Source organism: Silene latifolia, chromosome Y (assembly GCF_048544455.1).
Source record: "Silene latifolia isolate original U9 population chromosome Y, ASM4854445v1, whole genome shotgun sequence".
Taxonomy (NCBI): Eukaryota; Viridiplantae; Streptophyta; class Magnoliopsida; order Caryophyllales; family Caryophyllaceae; genus Silene; species Silene latifolia.
The window spans coordinates 230576595-230594028 of NC_133538.1; the positions used below are offsets into that span (position 1 = coordinate 230576595).

At 44.1% G+C, this 17434-nt stretch overlaps 1 protein-coding gene and 1 non-coding gene across 2 annotated transcripts; one reads left to right on the forward strand and one right to left on the reverse strand.

The window, feature by feature from the left end:
- Positions 1-7722: 7722 nt before the first annotated feature.
- Positions 7723-7829, forward strand: LOC141634690 (small nucleolar RNA R71). The gene has a single exon (XR_012539415.1). It is a non-coding gene; the product is annotated as a small nucleolar RNA R71 (small nucleolar RNA).
- Positions 7830-16999: 9170 nt separating this feature from the next.
- On the reverse strand, positions 17000-17434 carry LOC141630216 (uncharacterized). Its single transcript, XM_074443072.1, has one exon. The coding sequence runs from the start codon at positions 17432-17434 to the stop codon at positions 17000-17002; it is 435 nt and encodes a 144-aa protein (XP_074299173.1).

Below are 17434 nucleotides of genomic sequence, written 5' to 3' on the forward strand. Positions count from 1 at the left end.
TTGATCATGCTAGCAAGGTTGTCAATCATACCAACAATATGAAACATGATGAATAAATGAAAGTAATTAACAATAATTAAAACGGGATTAAGAGATTATACCTACTAATGATTCCAATAATAAAGCAAAGATAAAAGAAGTACTTGAATGCTTGATTGAGAGGTTGTCAATCTCCCAACAATAACCCAAAATAATATTCAATTACCCAAAATAAATGATGAACAAGAGAGAGATTAAAGAACTAAAACTTGGATTAAAACTTGATTAATACTTGATTACAATATTAAAGAGAGATTTGATTGATATTAACTACACTAATTATTAATAAGAAGAACATGCTCCTCTAATTAGACTAATGGGGTATTTATAGTGAAAATTAGGGAGGATGCATTAGGGTTAACTAAGGGCTAAACTAGTAATTACACTTTTAAGTTGAGCAAGGAGGAGCCGGTATTTTTCGAGAGAAGGGCTTCTTTTTCGTAGCTTGGAGAAGACAATCCGTGTCTTGTCGGAATCCGGCGGAATAGGGTCGGGACGGGCGGATTCTCGGCTTTGGAATCGAGCGGATTCGGGGAATCCGGGCGGATTGTGGAGGTGGAATCGAGCGGATTGTGGCAAAGACGCTCGGATTGTCTTTGCCGGGCCGGACGGACGGATTGGTGACAATCCGCTCGGATTGTCGATCAAAGAACAATTCTTCTCTTCTTCTTCCCTTTTCTTCATAAATTCCTTGGGGATTTCCTTGGGGACTCAAGGATCCTTTCTCAACATTGCTCTTCTACTATGATATGTACAAAGGCCTTCTAATCTTGTCTCTCCTTGATGCTTGGTCATTGAATTCGATCAATTTAGTCTCGTTTTGCCATGAAAATGCAAGATTCTTACTCCTTTCCTACCAAGGGATCAAAATCTCAAAGAATATGCCAAACAAAGAACTAAAGATAAGAAATGACCCAAATAAGCACTAAAAAGCATGGAAACAAGGCTAATTCGGGGGCTAAATATGCGCCAATTATGGTCACATCAAATATCCCCAAACCGAACCTTTGCTCGTCCCGAGTAAAGAGGTGACAAAGACTAGGACCAATACTAACCTATCCTAATAATATAGCCGATATGAGACAATTAGCGGGTCTCACTCCGCCCCTTCAACTCACAACAAGACAACCATGAGGTAGGATGCCTTCTTGCAAGGCAAGGTGGGTCTTGCCAAAATGGCGACACATCCAAACATTAAGCACACAAAATCACATAATGGATGCATCTACAAAAAGAATAGCCACTCCCTCATCAAGTGGCGGAAATTATCTACAAGGGAAGCAATTCAAGGGTACACACTCCTTCATAGATGCAATTTATTCAAACTACTAAGCCTAGAAGGATACCAATAAATCACCTCCAAGTTGTGTCAAGCTAGGGTACTTTTGTCCTCAATCGTTAAATGCTTTTGTCAAGAGTAGACTCCCTATGGTGTTAGAAACACTGGAGGATCGCGAAATTTCCCCTCTTGCCTAGACAAGAAGAAGGGTCGTCCTCTCTCTACCATGCACAAAAATGGATACGATGGATAAAGGGATCAATAAAATTTGAGTTTCATTTGGGAGTTTGATTTGGTTTTTGTTTTCCCCCAATTTCTTGTGGCATATAACATTTGAGAACACTTTCTTTTGCCATTTCTTTTGATTTTTGGCTTTTCAACACTTGACAATTTTTCAACTTTTTGCATTTTCTTTTGAACATTTTCAAAGTCACCCCAATTAGTAACGAGGGTGCCTTGTATTTGAAGCTTAGGAGTTCTATTTTTGCTCCTCTTCTCATTTGATGCATTTTGCAAACTTTCTTTCACTTTTCATTTCATTGAACTCAAATTGATTTCTTTTTGTGCCCATTCCCTTTTGTTGACAAAAATATGGTAGAACATGGATGAATGATGGTTGCATGGTTTCAAGGGTCACCTTGGAATAAACGGTAGCCAAGGAGTTATCACACCACAAGGTACTCTTGACTAGGCCTTAATCCATGGGTCAAAGGATACTAGCATGACACATCCTAGGGTGTTTTACAAGTATTCTAACAAGCAAAGTCTTAAGAACAAAAGCCATCTACTACGGCCTATATACACTTGTCAAGCTTCCCAAATAGACGGTTTCACAAAATTTTTCTAACATGCAAACTACATGCCATGATGCAACTAACATATAAACATCCTAATGCAAATGATTCTACCAACTAATATGCCATATAAACTAAATGCAAGTCCTAAGTTCACATTGTTATACCGCATCAATCAAAATAAAGCCACATAGTCATTAACATAAAGAGGAAAAAGGAGATTGGAAAGATCATACCATGCGGTCTTCAATATCCTCATGTCTCGGATGTGGCGTAGTCGATCAATGTGAAAAAGGATGGACAAACACAATATATACAAAACAATATATACAAGACTACACTATAAAGGGAAATAGACATGTTTTTGGGTTTTCAATTTTAAAATTTTTATGATTTTTGAAATTTTTCAATTTTTTTGGATTTTTGAATAAGAATCAAATGTTAGAATTCCCATCCCCACACTAATATGGGCATTGTCCTCAATGGCCAAAATGATGCAAATTATGCAATGATGATGCATGATTTCTATACTAAATGCAATCTATACTAAGCTACACTACATGATGCATGGTTTTTGTTATGACGGAGAGGATAATTTAGATTACCTCCCGTTGCGTATGCATTAACTTCCCCAAACCGAGTGAGACACTATTGCTAATGTCCAAGGATGGGTATAGTTCATGCACACACTATGCTATGCATGAAACTAATTTGTCATTTTGGATTTTGAAAATGGGAACAATAGAATGAGAGCACCTCAATGGTACCGAGGTGTGAGTCCTTTGATGGGGCTAGGACTACTCCAACAATGATCAAAATGAAATAAAATACAAAGAGAGAAATAGACAAACCATGAGAGTGTAGGAGTCTCCAAGGCTTGCTAATCTTCCATCATGCTATCATCATCACTTCCCTCATGAGAAGTGGTGACATTGCCACTTTCCTTGTCATTTGCTTCTTCACTTTCTTCCTCATCTTCCTCATCATCATCTTCACCATCCTTTTCTCCTTCACTTGCTTCTTCCTCAATATTATCATCAACTTCCTCATCATTTCCAACAACCTCATTGTCACCCACAACGACCCTAGATGCACCCGGAAATAAGACTTCTCTATCCGCCCAACTAGGCAAAGGACAAGATGGATCAAGTAGTCCTTGCCTAGCTAAATGTAGGAGGGGTGGATATTGAGCCAAGTAGGCATTTTTCCGATCTTCATAGGCTTGCTTGTGCATTGCTTGCATGAGAAGGGTCACATAGTCTTTACCAACTTCAACTCCTTCCGGCTTGAACTCTTCATACTTAAAGGGGTAAGGTGGTATGACATTGGAAGAGGAGGGCATTTCAAGATCACCCTTTTGTTGTTGAATGATATACTCGGCTTCTTCGGAAAGGGGAAGTAGATAATTGGTCCGGTGGACGCTTAGACGGCAAATCTTTGAAGGCAAGGTGAACGATCTAGCTTCACTAGTTAGCCATCCATACTTAGTGTCAAGGGGGTTATGGGCAACCCACTTGAACTTGTGAATCATAGTATGCATATCAACAAGATGGCCGCCCTCCTTTGCTTTGTACTTGTTATCCTTATTGAAGTTAGGATCAAAGTGCTTGGCTAGGAGTGTAACTAGGCCGCCATTGATAATAACGGTCGTGCCCTTCTTCCCACTATCGATGTTGAGCCATCTATATACCAAGAGCCTCAAGGAATTGTAAGTCTTGGTGTGAACTCTTCCGATATTCAAAGCCGATTCAAGGAGAATAAAATCAAGTCTTGTGAAATGGTTGGTATCTTTCCTAGCAATTATGGTGTTACCCACGACCTTGTGCCATACTCTTATGCCCGGATGGTGGACCAAAAGAGCACGACTCGCATGAAAATCCTCAAATTTCTTCCCGGAGATTGCCTCCCAAAGAGGTTCGGGGTCATACTTTCCATAACTCTTAAAATAACTCGATTCATCACTAAGACCCAAAATTTCACCCAATTCCCGAAAGGTAATGCGTCTACTAACATTAGCTAGACGAAACTCGATATTCTCCCTATTCTCAACTTTGGTGACTTTCAAAGAACTTAAAAATTCCAAGGTAAGGGAGGGGTATGTCAATTCCCTTGTTTCAAACAATTTCTTTAACCCCATGGCATTGAAAAAGGCTTTTGTTTGTTCAAGAACACCCAATTTTTGTAAGGTATCTTCACATATGAATTTGGTGGATTGTAATGATTTCATAGCAAACTTGACAAAGGTATTTCTATGGGTATCGGAAATAAAAGTTACCTCCGGATAATGCAAAAGTTGATCAATTACCGGAGTAGAAGGTGTTGTTGCTCCCATAGAAGGTTGTTGTTGATGTTGCACTTCCAAGTTTGGTGTTGCTACCACCATAGCCAATGCTTTCTTTGTTTGAAGAGCCTTTTGCCTTTGTGAGAGTGCCTTAGCCTTTGGTGCCTTTGTTGCCATTGTTGCTCCCTTAGTCCTTGCCATTGATGAATTAACCAAGAAAAGAATGAAAAATCTTCAATTTGAAGTATGCCCAAATCGATTTGAAGGTGAAAGGCTTTGCCTTTATGAAAACAAAAATCGACTCAAAGGTTGAAGATTTTGTTCTTGGTTTTGATTTTTGTTGAGGAAGGAGTGATTAATTTGTTGTTGGAAGGATGGTTTGATTTGATTTTGGTGAATGTTGTTGAGGGTTTTTGTTTTTGTGATGGAGAGGATGAGGGTTTTGATGTTGTGGGTAGTGTTTATGAATGAATGAATGAATGAATGAAGGTGGTAGGGGTTTTAAAGAGGCCGAAAATTTCAAATCTGCAGGGGCAATCCGTGCGGATTCTGCCCAATCCGTGCGGATTCTGGTCTTTCTGAATTTTGCAAAACTCGCCTAAAGACGGGCGGATTTGTTACAATCCGCTCGGATTTGCTGAACACGGGACGGGAGGATTTGCTCAAAGACGGACGGATTTCAATCCAGAAAAATTTGCTTGTTTTCCTCAGCTGCAAAGACGGGCGTCTTTCTCACAAGACGGACGGATTCTACAAGACGGGCGGAATCTTCACAGGACGCCCGGATTCAGTCACAGTCAAGAATTTTTCAAAATTTAGCTCAGTTCAAGACGGGCGTCATTTCTGCAATACGCTCGGATTCTATAAGACGGGCGGATTCTTGGGAATCCGCTCGGATTCTGGCCCTGTGTACACGGATTCAGTTCCACCCGTGCACAGCGCATTTCCCTTATCATTCTTCCATTCTTTCTTCAAGTCTTGTGTTCGTCATTGTGGGGGCACTACTAAGGCATGGATAGCCTAGGCAATTGCCATCCCCACACTAAGTTAAAAGCACTACACATCAATTGAAATCGTTAGTCCCTCCCTCACTTTCTCTCAAGCATGACAATTATTTTGATCAAAGTAAATAAAAATCCAAAAATGACAACAATGCAATACAAGAATTGAAAAGTAAGTTAGGGAGTTAGAAATATTTACAAGTGGTGGTTTAGGGAAGACTCCACCAAACTCTCATTCTTGATGAGATGTCAAGGGGGCATGTCCAAGGTGTTGTTGATGTTGCTCAACACCTTGAAGAAGTAATCAAAAGCTTGTTCATTATCATGGTAGAGGTTCTCAATAGACTTTGGCCCTTGTTGTTGATCATGATCGATGGCATGTCCAATGTAGGGATTAAAAATCCCTTCAAATTCGTCGTCCCAAAGACCACAAACTTCATTGAGTTGATCATTGAAAATCTCTTGCTTAGATGGAGACAACTCTCCCAATTTCTTCTCTTGGCCAATGAGGCCATCCTCTTCTTCCTTGGTTGATTTTTATGAGCTTTGCAAGCTCTCCTTGTCACAATTCACTTGCTCTTTGAATGGAGCATCTTCAATTTTCTTCTTCCATTGGAGTTCCGATTTCTTCCTTTCATCCTTTCGGCTATAATGATCAATCATGAAACATGGCTCATGCAAACGAGGAGCTCTCATAGTCTTGTCGAGATTAAAAGTTATGCTTTCATCTCCCACTTATATGTGTAGGAAAGGTCTTCCTAGGATGATTGGAATGTTGGAATCCTCCTCCATATCAACAATGACAAAGTCCACCGGGATGAAAAACTTCCCAATTCGCACGGGGACATCTTCCCATATCCCTAACGGTGTCTTCGTCGATCTATCGGCCATTTGGAGTGTGATATTGGTGCATTTAAGCTCTCCCATCCCCAACCTTTTACTTACCGAGTACGGCATGACACTCACACTAGCCCCTAGATCACATAAGGCTTTGTTGATCGTCGTGTCGCCAATGGTACACGGTATTGAGAAGCTTCCCGGATCCTTTAACTTTGGAGGTGAACTCCCTTGAATTATTGCACTACTCACCTTAGTGAAGGCGATAGTCTCAAGCTTCCGGATCGACTTCTTCTTTGTGAGGATATCTTTCATGTATTTCGCATAGGCCGGAACGTGATTGATTAATTCCGTGAAAGGAATTGAGACTTCTAAATTCTTCACAATTTCCATGAACTTTCCAAGTTGATCATCAAATTTGGGCTTTGCTTGACGACTTGGAAAAGGAAGTCTAATCACAATGGGCTCCTTCTCCTTGGCCTTTTCTTCATTTTTCTTTGAACTTTCTTCTTTTGATGATTCTCCATCTTTGGAGTTTTGCACAATTTCTTCCTTTTCACTAGCTTCCACAACTTCATCCTCAACTTGCTTCTTCCCGGTGCTTCATACCTTGTACCACTTCTCAAGTGAATGGCACTAACCGTTTCATGTCTAGGGGGATTACTTTGAGGTGGTAATTGCCCCTTTTGTTTTTGTGAGCTTGAAGATGCTAGTTGAGTCAATTGTGTTTCCAACATCTTGGTGTGAGCTAGAATGTTGTTGATGGTGGTTTCCTTTGCTTGGCTATCTTTTTGCATTTGAGTGAAAAATTCTTGTTGATTCTTTTGCATTTGGAGGACCGCTTTTTGGACATCAAAGCCTTGGTCATTTTGGTGATTGTATGGATTTTGATTTTGGTAACCTTGGTTTTGATTGTAAAAGGGTCTTTGATTTTGGTTTCTCATGGGTGGTGGAGTGTATGTTGTTTGAGGGTTTTGAACATTTTGGCTTTTGTATGAGAGATTTGGATGGAATTTGGTGTTTTCATTGTAAAAGTTGGAATAAGGGGTACCACTCTTGTATGCTTGGAAAGCATTCACTTGTTCATTTGTTCCCCTACATTCACCTTGGTAATGTCCCAAAGTTCCACAATTCTCACATATCCCACTTGGGATTGATGAGGATGCCGCCATGGCATTAACATGATGCTTTGATGATTTTGAATTTTCCTCAAGTGTAGCCATAGCTTGTTCAAACTTCAAGTTGATTGTGTCAATGTGAGCACTAAGTTGAGCACCCAATTGAGTAACGGAGTCCACTTCATGCTTTCATCCTCTAGTAGCCTTGCGAGGTCTACTATATTGTGAGTTATGGACCGCCATTTCCTCAATCTTGTTCCATGTTTGATTGTCATCAACTTCGGTGAACATTCCATTTGATCCCATGTTGAGAATGTTCCTAGAATCTTCATATAAACCATTCCAAAATTGTTGCACCAAAAACCATTCGCTAAGTCCATGGTGAGGACATGAGCGACAAATTCCCTTGAACCGCTCCCAAGCTTCATACAAAGAGTCTTCATCCCTTTGCTTAAAACCCGTAATTTGAGCTCTTAGCATGTTAGTCTTTTCCGGTGGGTAGAATTTTTTGTAGAAAGCTAGAGCCAACTTCTTCCAAGAATCTATTCCAAGGGTGGCCTTATCAAGGCCCTTCAACCATTGCTTCGCGGTGCCGATTAATGAAAAAGGAAATAAGACCCATCTAATTTGGTCTTGAGTCACGCCCGTTTGAGAGATAGCATCACAATATTCGCAAAAGGTTTCCATATGGGAATGAGGGTCCTCACTAGGCATCCTCCCGAATTGGCTCCTCTCAACTAGTTGGATGAAGGCGGACTTGGAAATAAAATTTCCGATGAGATGTTGCGGTGTAGGAGTACCATTTGGTAGATTCTCCTCGGTGGGTACGGAGTGTGACGAGAATTTTGGCATTGTAGGGGGATTTTGTGGGGTATTGTGTAATGGGTTTTCTTCTCCTTCTATTGCGAAAGGATTGACAAACTCACTAGTGGGTTGGACAACTTCACTAATACCTCGTAAATTCCTCCTAACAACTCTCCTATTGTTCGTCAAGGTTCTTTCGATTTCACGGTCAAAAGGTAACAAATCACCTTGTAACCTTCTAGACATGCAAAATATCAAACAACTCGAAAACAATTAGAACAAACCTTGAGGAGTTTTACTTCCTCAAGGCGAAGAAAGACACAACTAATGATAATAAAAAGAAATCTAAATCAAACAAACACCGTCCCCGGCAACGGCGCCATTTTTGATGCGATCCCGCTAAGTGTTCACAAATTAAGATGTGGTCGTTGGTCACGGTCGAATCAAAACACAATTTATAACTCCACAAACAACTCTACAATTAGTAAAGAGGCAAGTAAAGGTCGGATCCCAAGGGACGGGAGTTGAAATGAGATTTCTATTGTAACTAGTGGTGTCTAAGGTGTGTCACAAATTGGGTTGATGTAGAAGGTTACCAAACTAAAATAGCAATGAAAATAAACAAACAAGATGAATTAAAGGGGTGTAAACAATTGATTAAAGGCACTAGGGTATCATGGGATCATAGGGGAATCATGGGATATGATCATACAAACATGTTCTCAAATTATAAGCAAGCAATTATTGTTGTGATGGATTGAGTTGGGTTATATCTTACAATCCTAGGAAAGTTTGGGTCCCGGAGCCGAATCGATTAGATTGTACAACACCTACAAGTCGACTTAATCTTCCCTACTCAACAACATGCATGGTCTTACAAGTCTCATTGAAAAGATAGAAGATGATAGTAAATGCAAGGATTCATAGGCTTAGCATTTCATCAAATATAACATGTGCATGAGTTGAGATCAAAACAAGCAAGCAAATAAAACATGAAAGCATATTAATTTAAGCATGAATCATTCCCTATGTTGGTTTCCCCTAATCACCCATTAACCCTAGCTAAGAGACTACTCACTCATTATCATGTTGATCATGCTAGCAAGGTTGTCAATCATACCAACAATATGAAACATGATGAATAAATGAAAGTAATTAACAATAATTAAAACGGGATTAAGAGATTATACCTACTAATGATTCCAATAATAAAGCAAAGATAAAAGAAGTACTTGAATGCTTGATTGAGAGGTTGTCAATCTCCCAACAATAACCCAAAATAATCTTCAATTACCCAAAATAAATGATGAACAAGAGAGAGATTAAAGAACTAAAACTTGGATTAAAACTTGATTAATACTTGATTACAATATTAAAGAGAGATTTGATTGATATTAACTACACTAATTATTGATAAGAAGAACATGCTCCTCTAATTAGGCTAATGGGGTATTTATAGTGAAAATTAGGGAGGATGCATTAGGGTTAACTAAGGGCTAAACTAGTAATTACACTTTTTAAGTTGAGCAAGGAGGAGCCGGTATTTTCTGAGAGAAGGGCTTCTTTTTCATAGCTTGGAGAAGACAATCCATGCTGTGCTGGAATCCGGGCGGAATAGGGTCGGGACGGGCGGATTCTGGCTTTGGAATCCGAGCGGATTCAGGGGAATCCGGGCGGATTGTGGAGGTGGAATCAGGGCGGATTGTGGAGGTGGAATCCGAGCGGATTGTGGCAAAGACGCTCAGATTGTGCTGGGGCTGGACGGACGGATTGGTGACAATCCGCTCGGATTGTCAGTCAGCAACAATTCTTCTCTTCTTCTTCCCTTTTCTTCATAAATTCCTTGGGGATTTCCTTGGGGACTCAAGGATCCTTTCTCAACATTGCTCTTCTACTATGATATGTACAAAGGCCTTCTAATATTGTCTCTCCTTGATGCTTGGTCATTGAATTCGATCAATTTAGTCTCGTTTTGCCATGAAAATGCAAGATTCTTACTCTTTTCCTACCAAGGGATCAAAATCTCAAAGCATATGCGAAACAAAGAACTAAAAATAAGAAATGACCCAAATAAGCACTAAAAAGCATGGAAACAAGGCTAATTCGGGGGCTAAATATGCGCCAATTATGGTCACATCAGCCGTGGCGTCTACTCGTGACTGCCCGGCGTTGGCCGCGGCGTCTACCTTGGTACGACTACGGAGGGGACAAGCATTTCAAATGGAAAACTTGGATCACTCTTCATAAGGTATAATCAAGCGTTGGGGTGCCCACAATGGTCTCGGACACCTCCGCCGCTATACGAAGTATTTCCTTAGGTTGTCTTTCTTCCAATGGCTCATCAGAGGAACACCCTCCATGTCTGTCAGTCGGTATGTCCCCGGCCTCATTTCTTCAACCACCTTGTAGGGTCCTTCCCAGTTGGCCGTCATTTTACCATGGATGTTTCCTTTGTTGGTTGCGGCCGATTTTCTTAGGACTAGATCTCCTACTCTTAAGTCCCTTTTGTGAACCCTACGGTTGTATGCTCTTCTTAACCGGTTTTGATATACTGCCAAGTTAAGCCGTGCCGTGTCTCGACTTTCTTCGACCAGGTCTAGGGAGGCTCTCAGGCCTTCCTCATTTTCGACTGGGTCAAAGGTTTGCGTTACGAATGCCGGCACCGCGCTTCAATTGGGGGACGGCCTCGGACCCATAGACAAGGTGGAATGGATTGTATCCCGTTGCTTCTTTCTCCGTGGTTCTAAGGGACCACAGACGCCGGTAGTTCATCACCCCACCTTCCCTTTAGATCTTCAACCTTCTTTTTCAGCCCGTTTAGGATTGTTTTATTAGCTGCTTCCGCCTGCCCGTTGCTCTGAGGGTGGCAGACGGAGGAGTATGCAAATTTTATACCGAGCTCCTCCAACCAGTTCATTACCATGTCGCTCCAAAACTCTCGGCCGTGGTCAAATACCATGACTTGGGGCAACCCAAATCGAGTTATGACGTTCTCCCAAATCACCTTTCTTACGGCCGCCGTGGTCTTGGCAGGTACCGCGACAGCCTCGACCCATTTGGTGAAGTAGTCAACGGCGACGATTAGGTACTTCCTTCCTCCGGAGGCCGTCGGAAATGGCCCTAATAAATCCATCCCCAAAGTGTGCAAATGGTAGGGGGCTAAGCACTGGTTGCAAGTCTCGGGAAGGTGCGTGTATCACCGGAGCATGCATCTGATAATTCTTGCACTTCTTGGTCTTAACTCTGGAATCTTCAAGCATGGTAGGCCAGAAGTAGCCGGCTCGGAGAGCTTTGTGGGCTAGCGTTCTTGCCCCCATGTGATGTCCACAGATGCTTTCGTGAATCTCTGTCAGTATGAGCTCCGCGTCGGCTGGGTCGACACATTTCAAAAATGGTCTTATCACGGACCATCTGTATAGTTCTCCTTCGAACACCAAGTACCTTGCGGTGATCCTCTTTATCTTCTGAGAGAGACTGCGGTCCTCCGGTAACTCTTTTGTTAGTTTGTATTTTATTATCGGAGTCATCCACGTCGTCTCGGCTTCGATGTCGCCCACCATGCCGACGGTCTCAGTGATGCTTTTAGCATTCCTGATATCCACCAGCACGGTTCGACTGACATTCTTGATGCTTGAACTGGCAAGTTTTGAGAGAGCGTCGGCTCGGTTGTTCTCAGACCTGGGGACACATTGTATTTGGAAAGATTTCAATTTTGCAGTGTCATCTTTGACCCTTTCCAGGTATCTCACCATCCCGTCGTCTCGAGCCTCATACTCTCCTCTGATTTGATTGGTCACTAGGAGTGAATCTGTCTTCAACACAATATGCTCCGCCCCGGCAGCTCTAGCTAACTCGACTCCAGTTATCACCGCCTCATATTCGGATTCGTTGTTTGAGGCCGAGAAGGTAAACTTTAAGGCGTACTCAAACTCGTCCCCGTTAGGGCTGGTGATAAGGATGCCGGCTCCTGAGTTGTTTGCCGTGGAGGACCCGTCGGTGTATACTTCCCACACACCGGGATGTGATTATTCTTGATAAGTGCACTCGGCCAGGAAGTCTGCAAGCGCCTGCCCCTTTATCGAAGGCCTCGGCTTGTACTGAATGCCGAAGCCGGATAGCTCCACTGCCCATTTGATAAGTCGGCCGGATTTTTTGAATTTTTCCAATGATTTTTCCAATGGCTGGTCGGTTAAGACCGTCACGGGATGTGCGTCGAAGTAGGGTTTTAACTTCCTTGCGGCAACGACGACGGCGAAGGCCGCTTTTTCAATCAGTGGGTAATTTCTTTCGGCGGGCAGCAGTGTATGGCTGATAAAGTAGATTGGGTGTTGCTGCTTGTTTTCTTCTCTGACGATTACGGCACTGACCGTGGCCGAGGTAACTGCTAAATATAGGTATAGCGTCTCCCCCAGCGTCGGCCGGACGGGGGTCGGGAGAGTTAGTAGGTGGGCTTTCGAGTTGTTTGAAAGCCGCACTGCTCCTCCCCAAAGAAAAGTCTTTTTTTCCCCTTCAACACTTCAAAGAATGGGGTGCTCTTGTCGGCCGACCGAGAGATGAAGCGGGCGAGAGCCGCCATCCTCCCGGTCAGCATCATAACCTCTTTTCGATTCCTCGGCTCCGGCAGGTCTAATATTGCTTTGATCTTCTCTGGATTGGCATCAATTCCCCTGGCGCTGACAAGTACGCCGATCAACTTGCCGGCCCGGACACCGAAGTTGCATTTCATTGGGTTAAGCTTCATCTTATATTTCCTTAGTGAACAAAATGTTTCGCTCAAATCGGCCAAGTTCGCTCAAATCGGCCAAGTGCTCGCTGTCAGACTTGCTTTTTACAATAGCATCGTCGACGTAAGCCTCGATGTTTTGCCCTTTTTGATCTTGAAACACTTTGTCCACCAGCCTAGTGTAAGTTGCGCCAGCGTTTTTCAAACCGAACGGCATCATTTTATACATGTATGTGCCGTGTATGGTGATGAATGCGCACTTAGGCATGTCTTCCTCGGCCATGAATACTTGATGGTATCCCAAAAAGGCGTCTAGCAGGCTCAGCATAGTGTAGCCTGCCGTTGCGTCAATTAAACTATCTATTCGAGGCAAGGGATAGCAATCTTTAGGGCATGCTTTATTAAGATTTGTAAAATCAACACACATCCTCCACCCCCCTGATGACTTCTTTACCATTACAACGTTTGCTAGCCACTCAGGGTAAGTACAAGGCATGATAAAGCCCGCCTCTAATAGTTTGTCTACCTCGGCCTTGATGGCCTCATCCTTTTCGGCCGAGGAGTTCCTCATCTTCTGCTTGACAGGGCGAGCAGTGGAGAGTACGTTCAGCTTGTGAACGATCACCTCCCGGCTCACGCCTGGCATCTCGGCGGCTGAGTACGCGAAGACGTCTTTGTTCTTCCTCAGCAGGTCTAGGAGATCGGCTCTGAATTTTGGCTCCAGGCCGACACCGACAGTTACGGTGCGCCCTGGGTCAATTTCCACTTCCTCGGTCTGGGCTCTTTCGACCACGCCGACGTTGTTGGTGCTCATCGGATCACCCTCCTGTTGTAAGGATGAGCTCTTCCCTTTCTCTGATTTTTTCGCCACTTTGAGGGATTGCATGTTGCACCCTCTGGCAGATATTTGGACATTGACGATTTCGTCTCTTTCGTCCTTTGAGACGAGCTTTTGCGCTTCCCCCTGGTCCGAGACATACATCAATGTCAGGGCCTGGATGGACATCACTGCATCGACCTCGCTCAAAGTGACTCGGCCTATGAGAACATTGTAGGCAGACGAACCATCAATGACCACGAACTCGGATAAAACATTCTTGGCCGCATCGGCTTGGCCAAACATCACCGGCAGTCTGATTGACCCCAGGGGTACCAGGCCGGCCCCGGAGAAGCTGTATAGAGGGTTGGTGCAGGGGCTCAGGTCTTCAATCTTTAGACCGAGATTGAGAAAGCACTCCCTGAACATGATGTTTGTGTAGGCGCCTGTGTCAATCAGGAACCTTTTGACCAAGTGGTTGGCTATGTCTAAGTGGACTATGAGCGGGTCGCTGTGCGGAGCGATGACTCCTTCGTAGTCCTTCTTTCCGATGGTTATATCGGGGACGGTGGAAGCGGGGATCGCTGTTTTGGGCACAAAGTTGATGGCTTGGTATAGCTCATTCAGGTGTCGTTTGTGCCCATTAGCTGACCCACCGTTCTCGTTTCCTCCGGTTACAACCTGGATCACTCCCATCCTCTGGAATACTGATTTTCTGTTCGCCCCGTCGGAGCTTGTTTCCGGGCCTCCAGCTACAAACTTGCTGAGGGCCCCTTTTCGGATTAGCTCATCGATGGCGTTCCTCAAATGCCGACAGTTGTCGGTCTTATGGCCGGTTTGGCCGTGGTAGTCACAAAATTGGTTAGTGTCGCCGTCCCCCCTCGCCTTGGGGGGCCTGGCCCACTTCTGCCCTTCATTCTTACTCAGGGCAAAGACCTCGGCCGGTGATTTGACCAGGGGGTGAGACCGCTGTACCGCTTCTGGGTGTATGGTCCCGAACTCCCCCCGGCGCCCGCCGAGTTCTGTTTCCTGTAAAATCTTTCAGGCCGTGACCTATTCATGTCACGGCGTCCTTCATCTACGTTGTCCCGGCGGCTCCTCCTCTCTGGGTGCCCAGCTTCGCTGTGGCCTACCCAGGTCTTGTGATAGTCCTCCACCTTTACGGCTCGATCGGCCATCTTTCTGGCGGTGTCGAGGTTGAGGTCCTCGCACTTGATGAGCTCATTTTTGAACTCGCCTTTAGGCAGGCCTTTCATCAGTGTGAAGGCTGCCAGTTCGGTGTTCAGCTCACGAATCTGCTGAACCTTAGCATCGAACCTCTTCACATAGCTTCGGAGGGACTCGTCCTCCCCCTGTCGGATGGTTAGGAGATCCGAGGTTTCCACGGCCCTTCTCTTGTTGCAGGCGTACTGGGCTATGAAGTTGTCTCTTAGGTCGGCATAGCAGTATACCGAACCATTAGGTAGCCCCTTGTACCAACTCTGAGCCATGCCGTGGAGGGTTGTTGGGAATACTCGACACCACACCTCATCGGGTTGCTCCCATACCGACATGTATGACTCGAAAGCCTCGGCATGGTCGGTTGGGTCGCTATCCCCTTTGTATGATAGGGACGGCAGCTTCAGTTTGGTTGGCATCGGGACTTCGAGGACGTAGGCACTGAGGGGCTGTCTGACCACGTGCCGAATGACACGTGGCGATCGGCTCCTCGCAACCCTAGTCAGGCTTCTCTCCCCGTGGCGGGAAGGGCTTCTTGTTGTCCGACTTTGGAGAGTCGGACTTCTTTCTTCATTTCTTCGGGGGTGGCCTCGTTGTTGCTGCGGCGACGCTGTCCTCCCACGAGTGGGGGATGGACTTTGGCCTGCCACTGGCACCACGGGCTCCGCCGGCGTCCTTGGATGCCCAGCTCCTTGTATTACTCCGGTCAAGTTGTTCGGAGTCACTTTGTGGGCCCTGGTCATCTGTGGAGGCGCTGCCGTCACCGTCGTCGTGACAGGGGTGACCGGCGTACCACCCATCAGGTCCAGGAATAGCTTCGCTTTGGTTTGCCGCATCGACCACATGTCCCATGACGGTGACTTGGCCGGTGGGCAGCGGTGTTTCTGGCTCTCTTGGCATCCCGTACTTCACCGGCTCAATGACTCGGCCGGTGGGGGACTGCCCGATCTCAGAATTAGGGAACGCGTCATCCTGGTAGAATGCGGTTTCGTCACTCACAATTATTTCTTGTTGTTTTGACATTCTCTTAGCTCTTTGAATGGTTTTTGGTTTTTTTTTTTTGTAAGGTAGGTGACCAGCTTTTAGTAGGCTATCCCCACAGACGGCGCCAATTGTTCCGGGTGTAATTCCGGAACAGGATTTGTGTCCACGTAAGCTTGTAGAATGATGTCTTTGCTTGACTCTTCCTTTCGCTCTTTCCTGTTTAAGATGAACAAACTGAGGGCTCGGCTTGGTACCGAGCGTACTCACTCCGACGCTCAAGTCAGTAAACTTAAAGAGACTAAGTTGTGTGTTACTTGGCAAAGTATATTGTAGAGAGATAAGGGAGTTTATACCAGATTAATAGTGAGTTTTAGGATGAATTGTGGATCGTTTTCTCAATGAGGATTGAGGAGTATTTATAGACTTTCACCTTTTGTCACGTAGTGGCCAAGTGGCCAAGTGGCTAGCAGGTGGAAAGACTGTTCTACCCTCGGCCGAGGGGCCCATGACAGGCCGGCTGGCCTGGTTGACTCCATGTCGAGGGGACTTGGATGTGAGTACGCTGATATGCCTCCCGGCTGGCTAGTTGCCTAGCCGAGACCCAAGTGACAGGCCGACAGGCTGCGTTGGTTAGGTTGTCTAATACGGTGACTTGCTGTGGATATCTTTGACCTTGCTCAATATGTTGACTCGGTCAGCGGGTGCAGAATATGCCCCATCAATAACATTACGTAGGCATTTAAATAAGGGTTTTTCTATCATGTGCCCACTAGGCACATGTTAAGAAAACCAAAATTGAAATAGTTAATGCTATTTTTATGGGTAAAAGATAAATGTGGTTATTTATTTCAATTTTCCATGACAATAGCATTAATTATTTCCATTTTTTATTTTCTTAACATGTGCCTAGTGGGCACATGATAGAAAAACTCAAATAAAGCTTTGAAAAGAGTAAAATTCTTAATACTTTATGACCTATAATAAATTTCTTTATCAACAACCAATGAAAAAAGCTTTGTTTGGATTTTTTTTTTTTTTTTTTTTGGTAAAATGTAAGAATATATTAATAAGAGGATATCATAGTACAAGAGCCATATAAGATAATTATAAGAGTTTCATGCTATGTAACCATTCAAGGTCATCATGTTTCAAGTGTTGCATATCTCTACTCCTGATCCTAGCTGTCACCTCCTGCTCGATCACTTTGCTAAGCATTTCTGGCCTGAGAACAGTCATCTCCACCCTACTCTTATTCCTTTGCTGCCAGACCTGATATATCAGACACATAAGCACAACAAAATACACACTTTTCTGGACCTTGGTGCCATTTTGATGCATACACCAATCCAGCAGATCATGGGTGGGAAAAGCTCCTCCCATAATCTGATTCACAGACTGGATAACTCTTCTACTATAGACACAGGCAAAAAAAAGATGTTCCTGAGATTCAGTGTCTTGCCCACACAGGAGACAGTCAGCATCACTGGCAACCCCATATTGCAGAAGCTTGTTCTTAGTCTGCAGAGCATCATGACCCAT

What these genes read in the sequence shown, in the direction of transcription:
- LOC141630216 (XM_074443072.1), bottom strand. Translation starts at nt 17,434, where the DNA reads ATGGGTCATGATGCTCTGCAGACTAAGAACAAGCTTCTGCAATATGGG.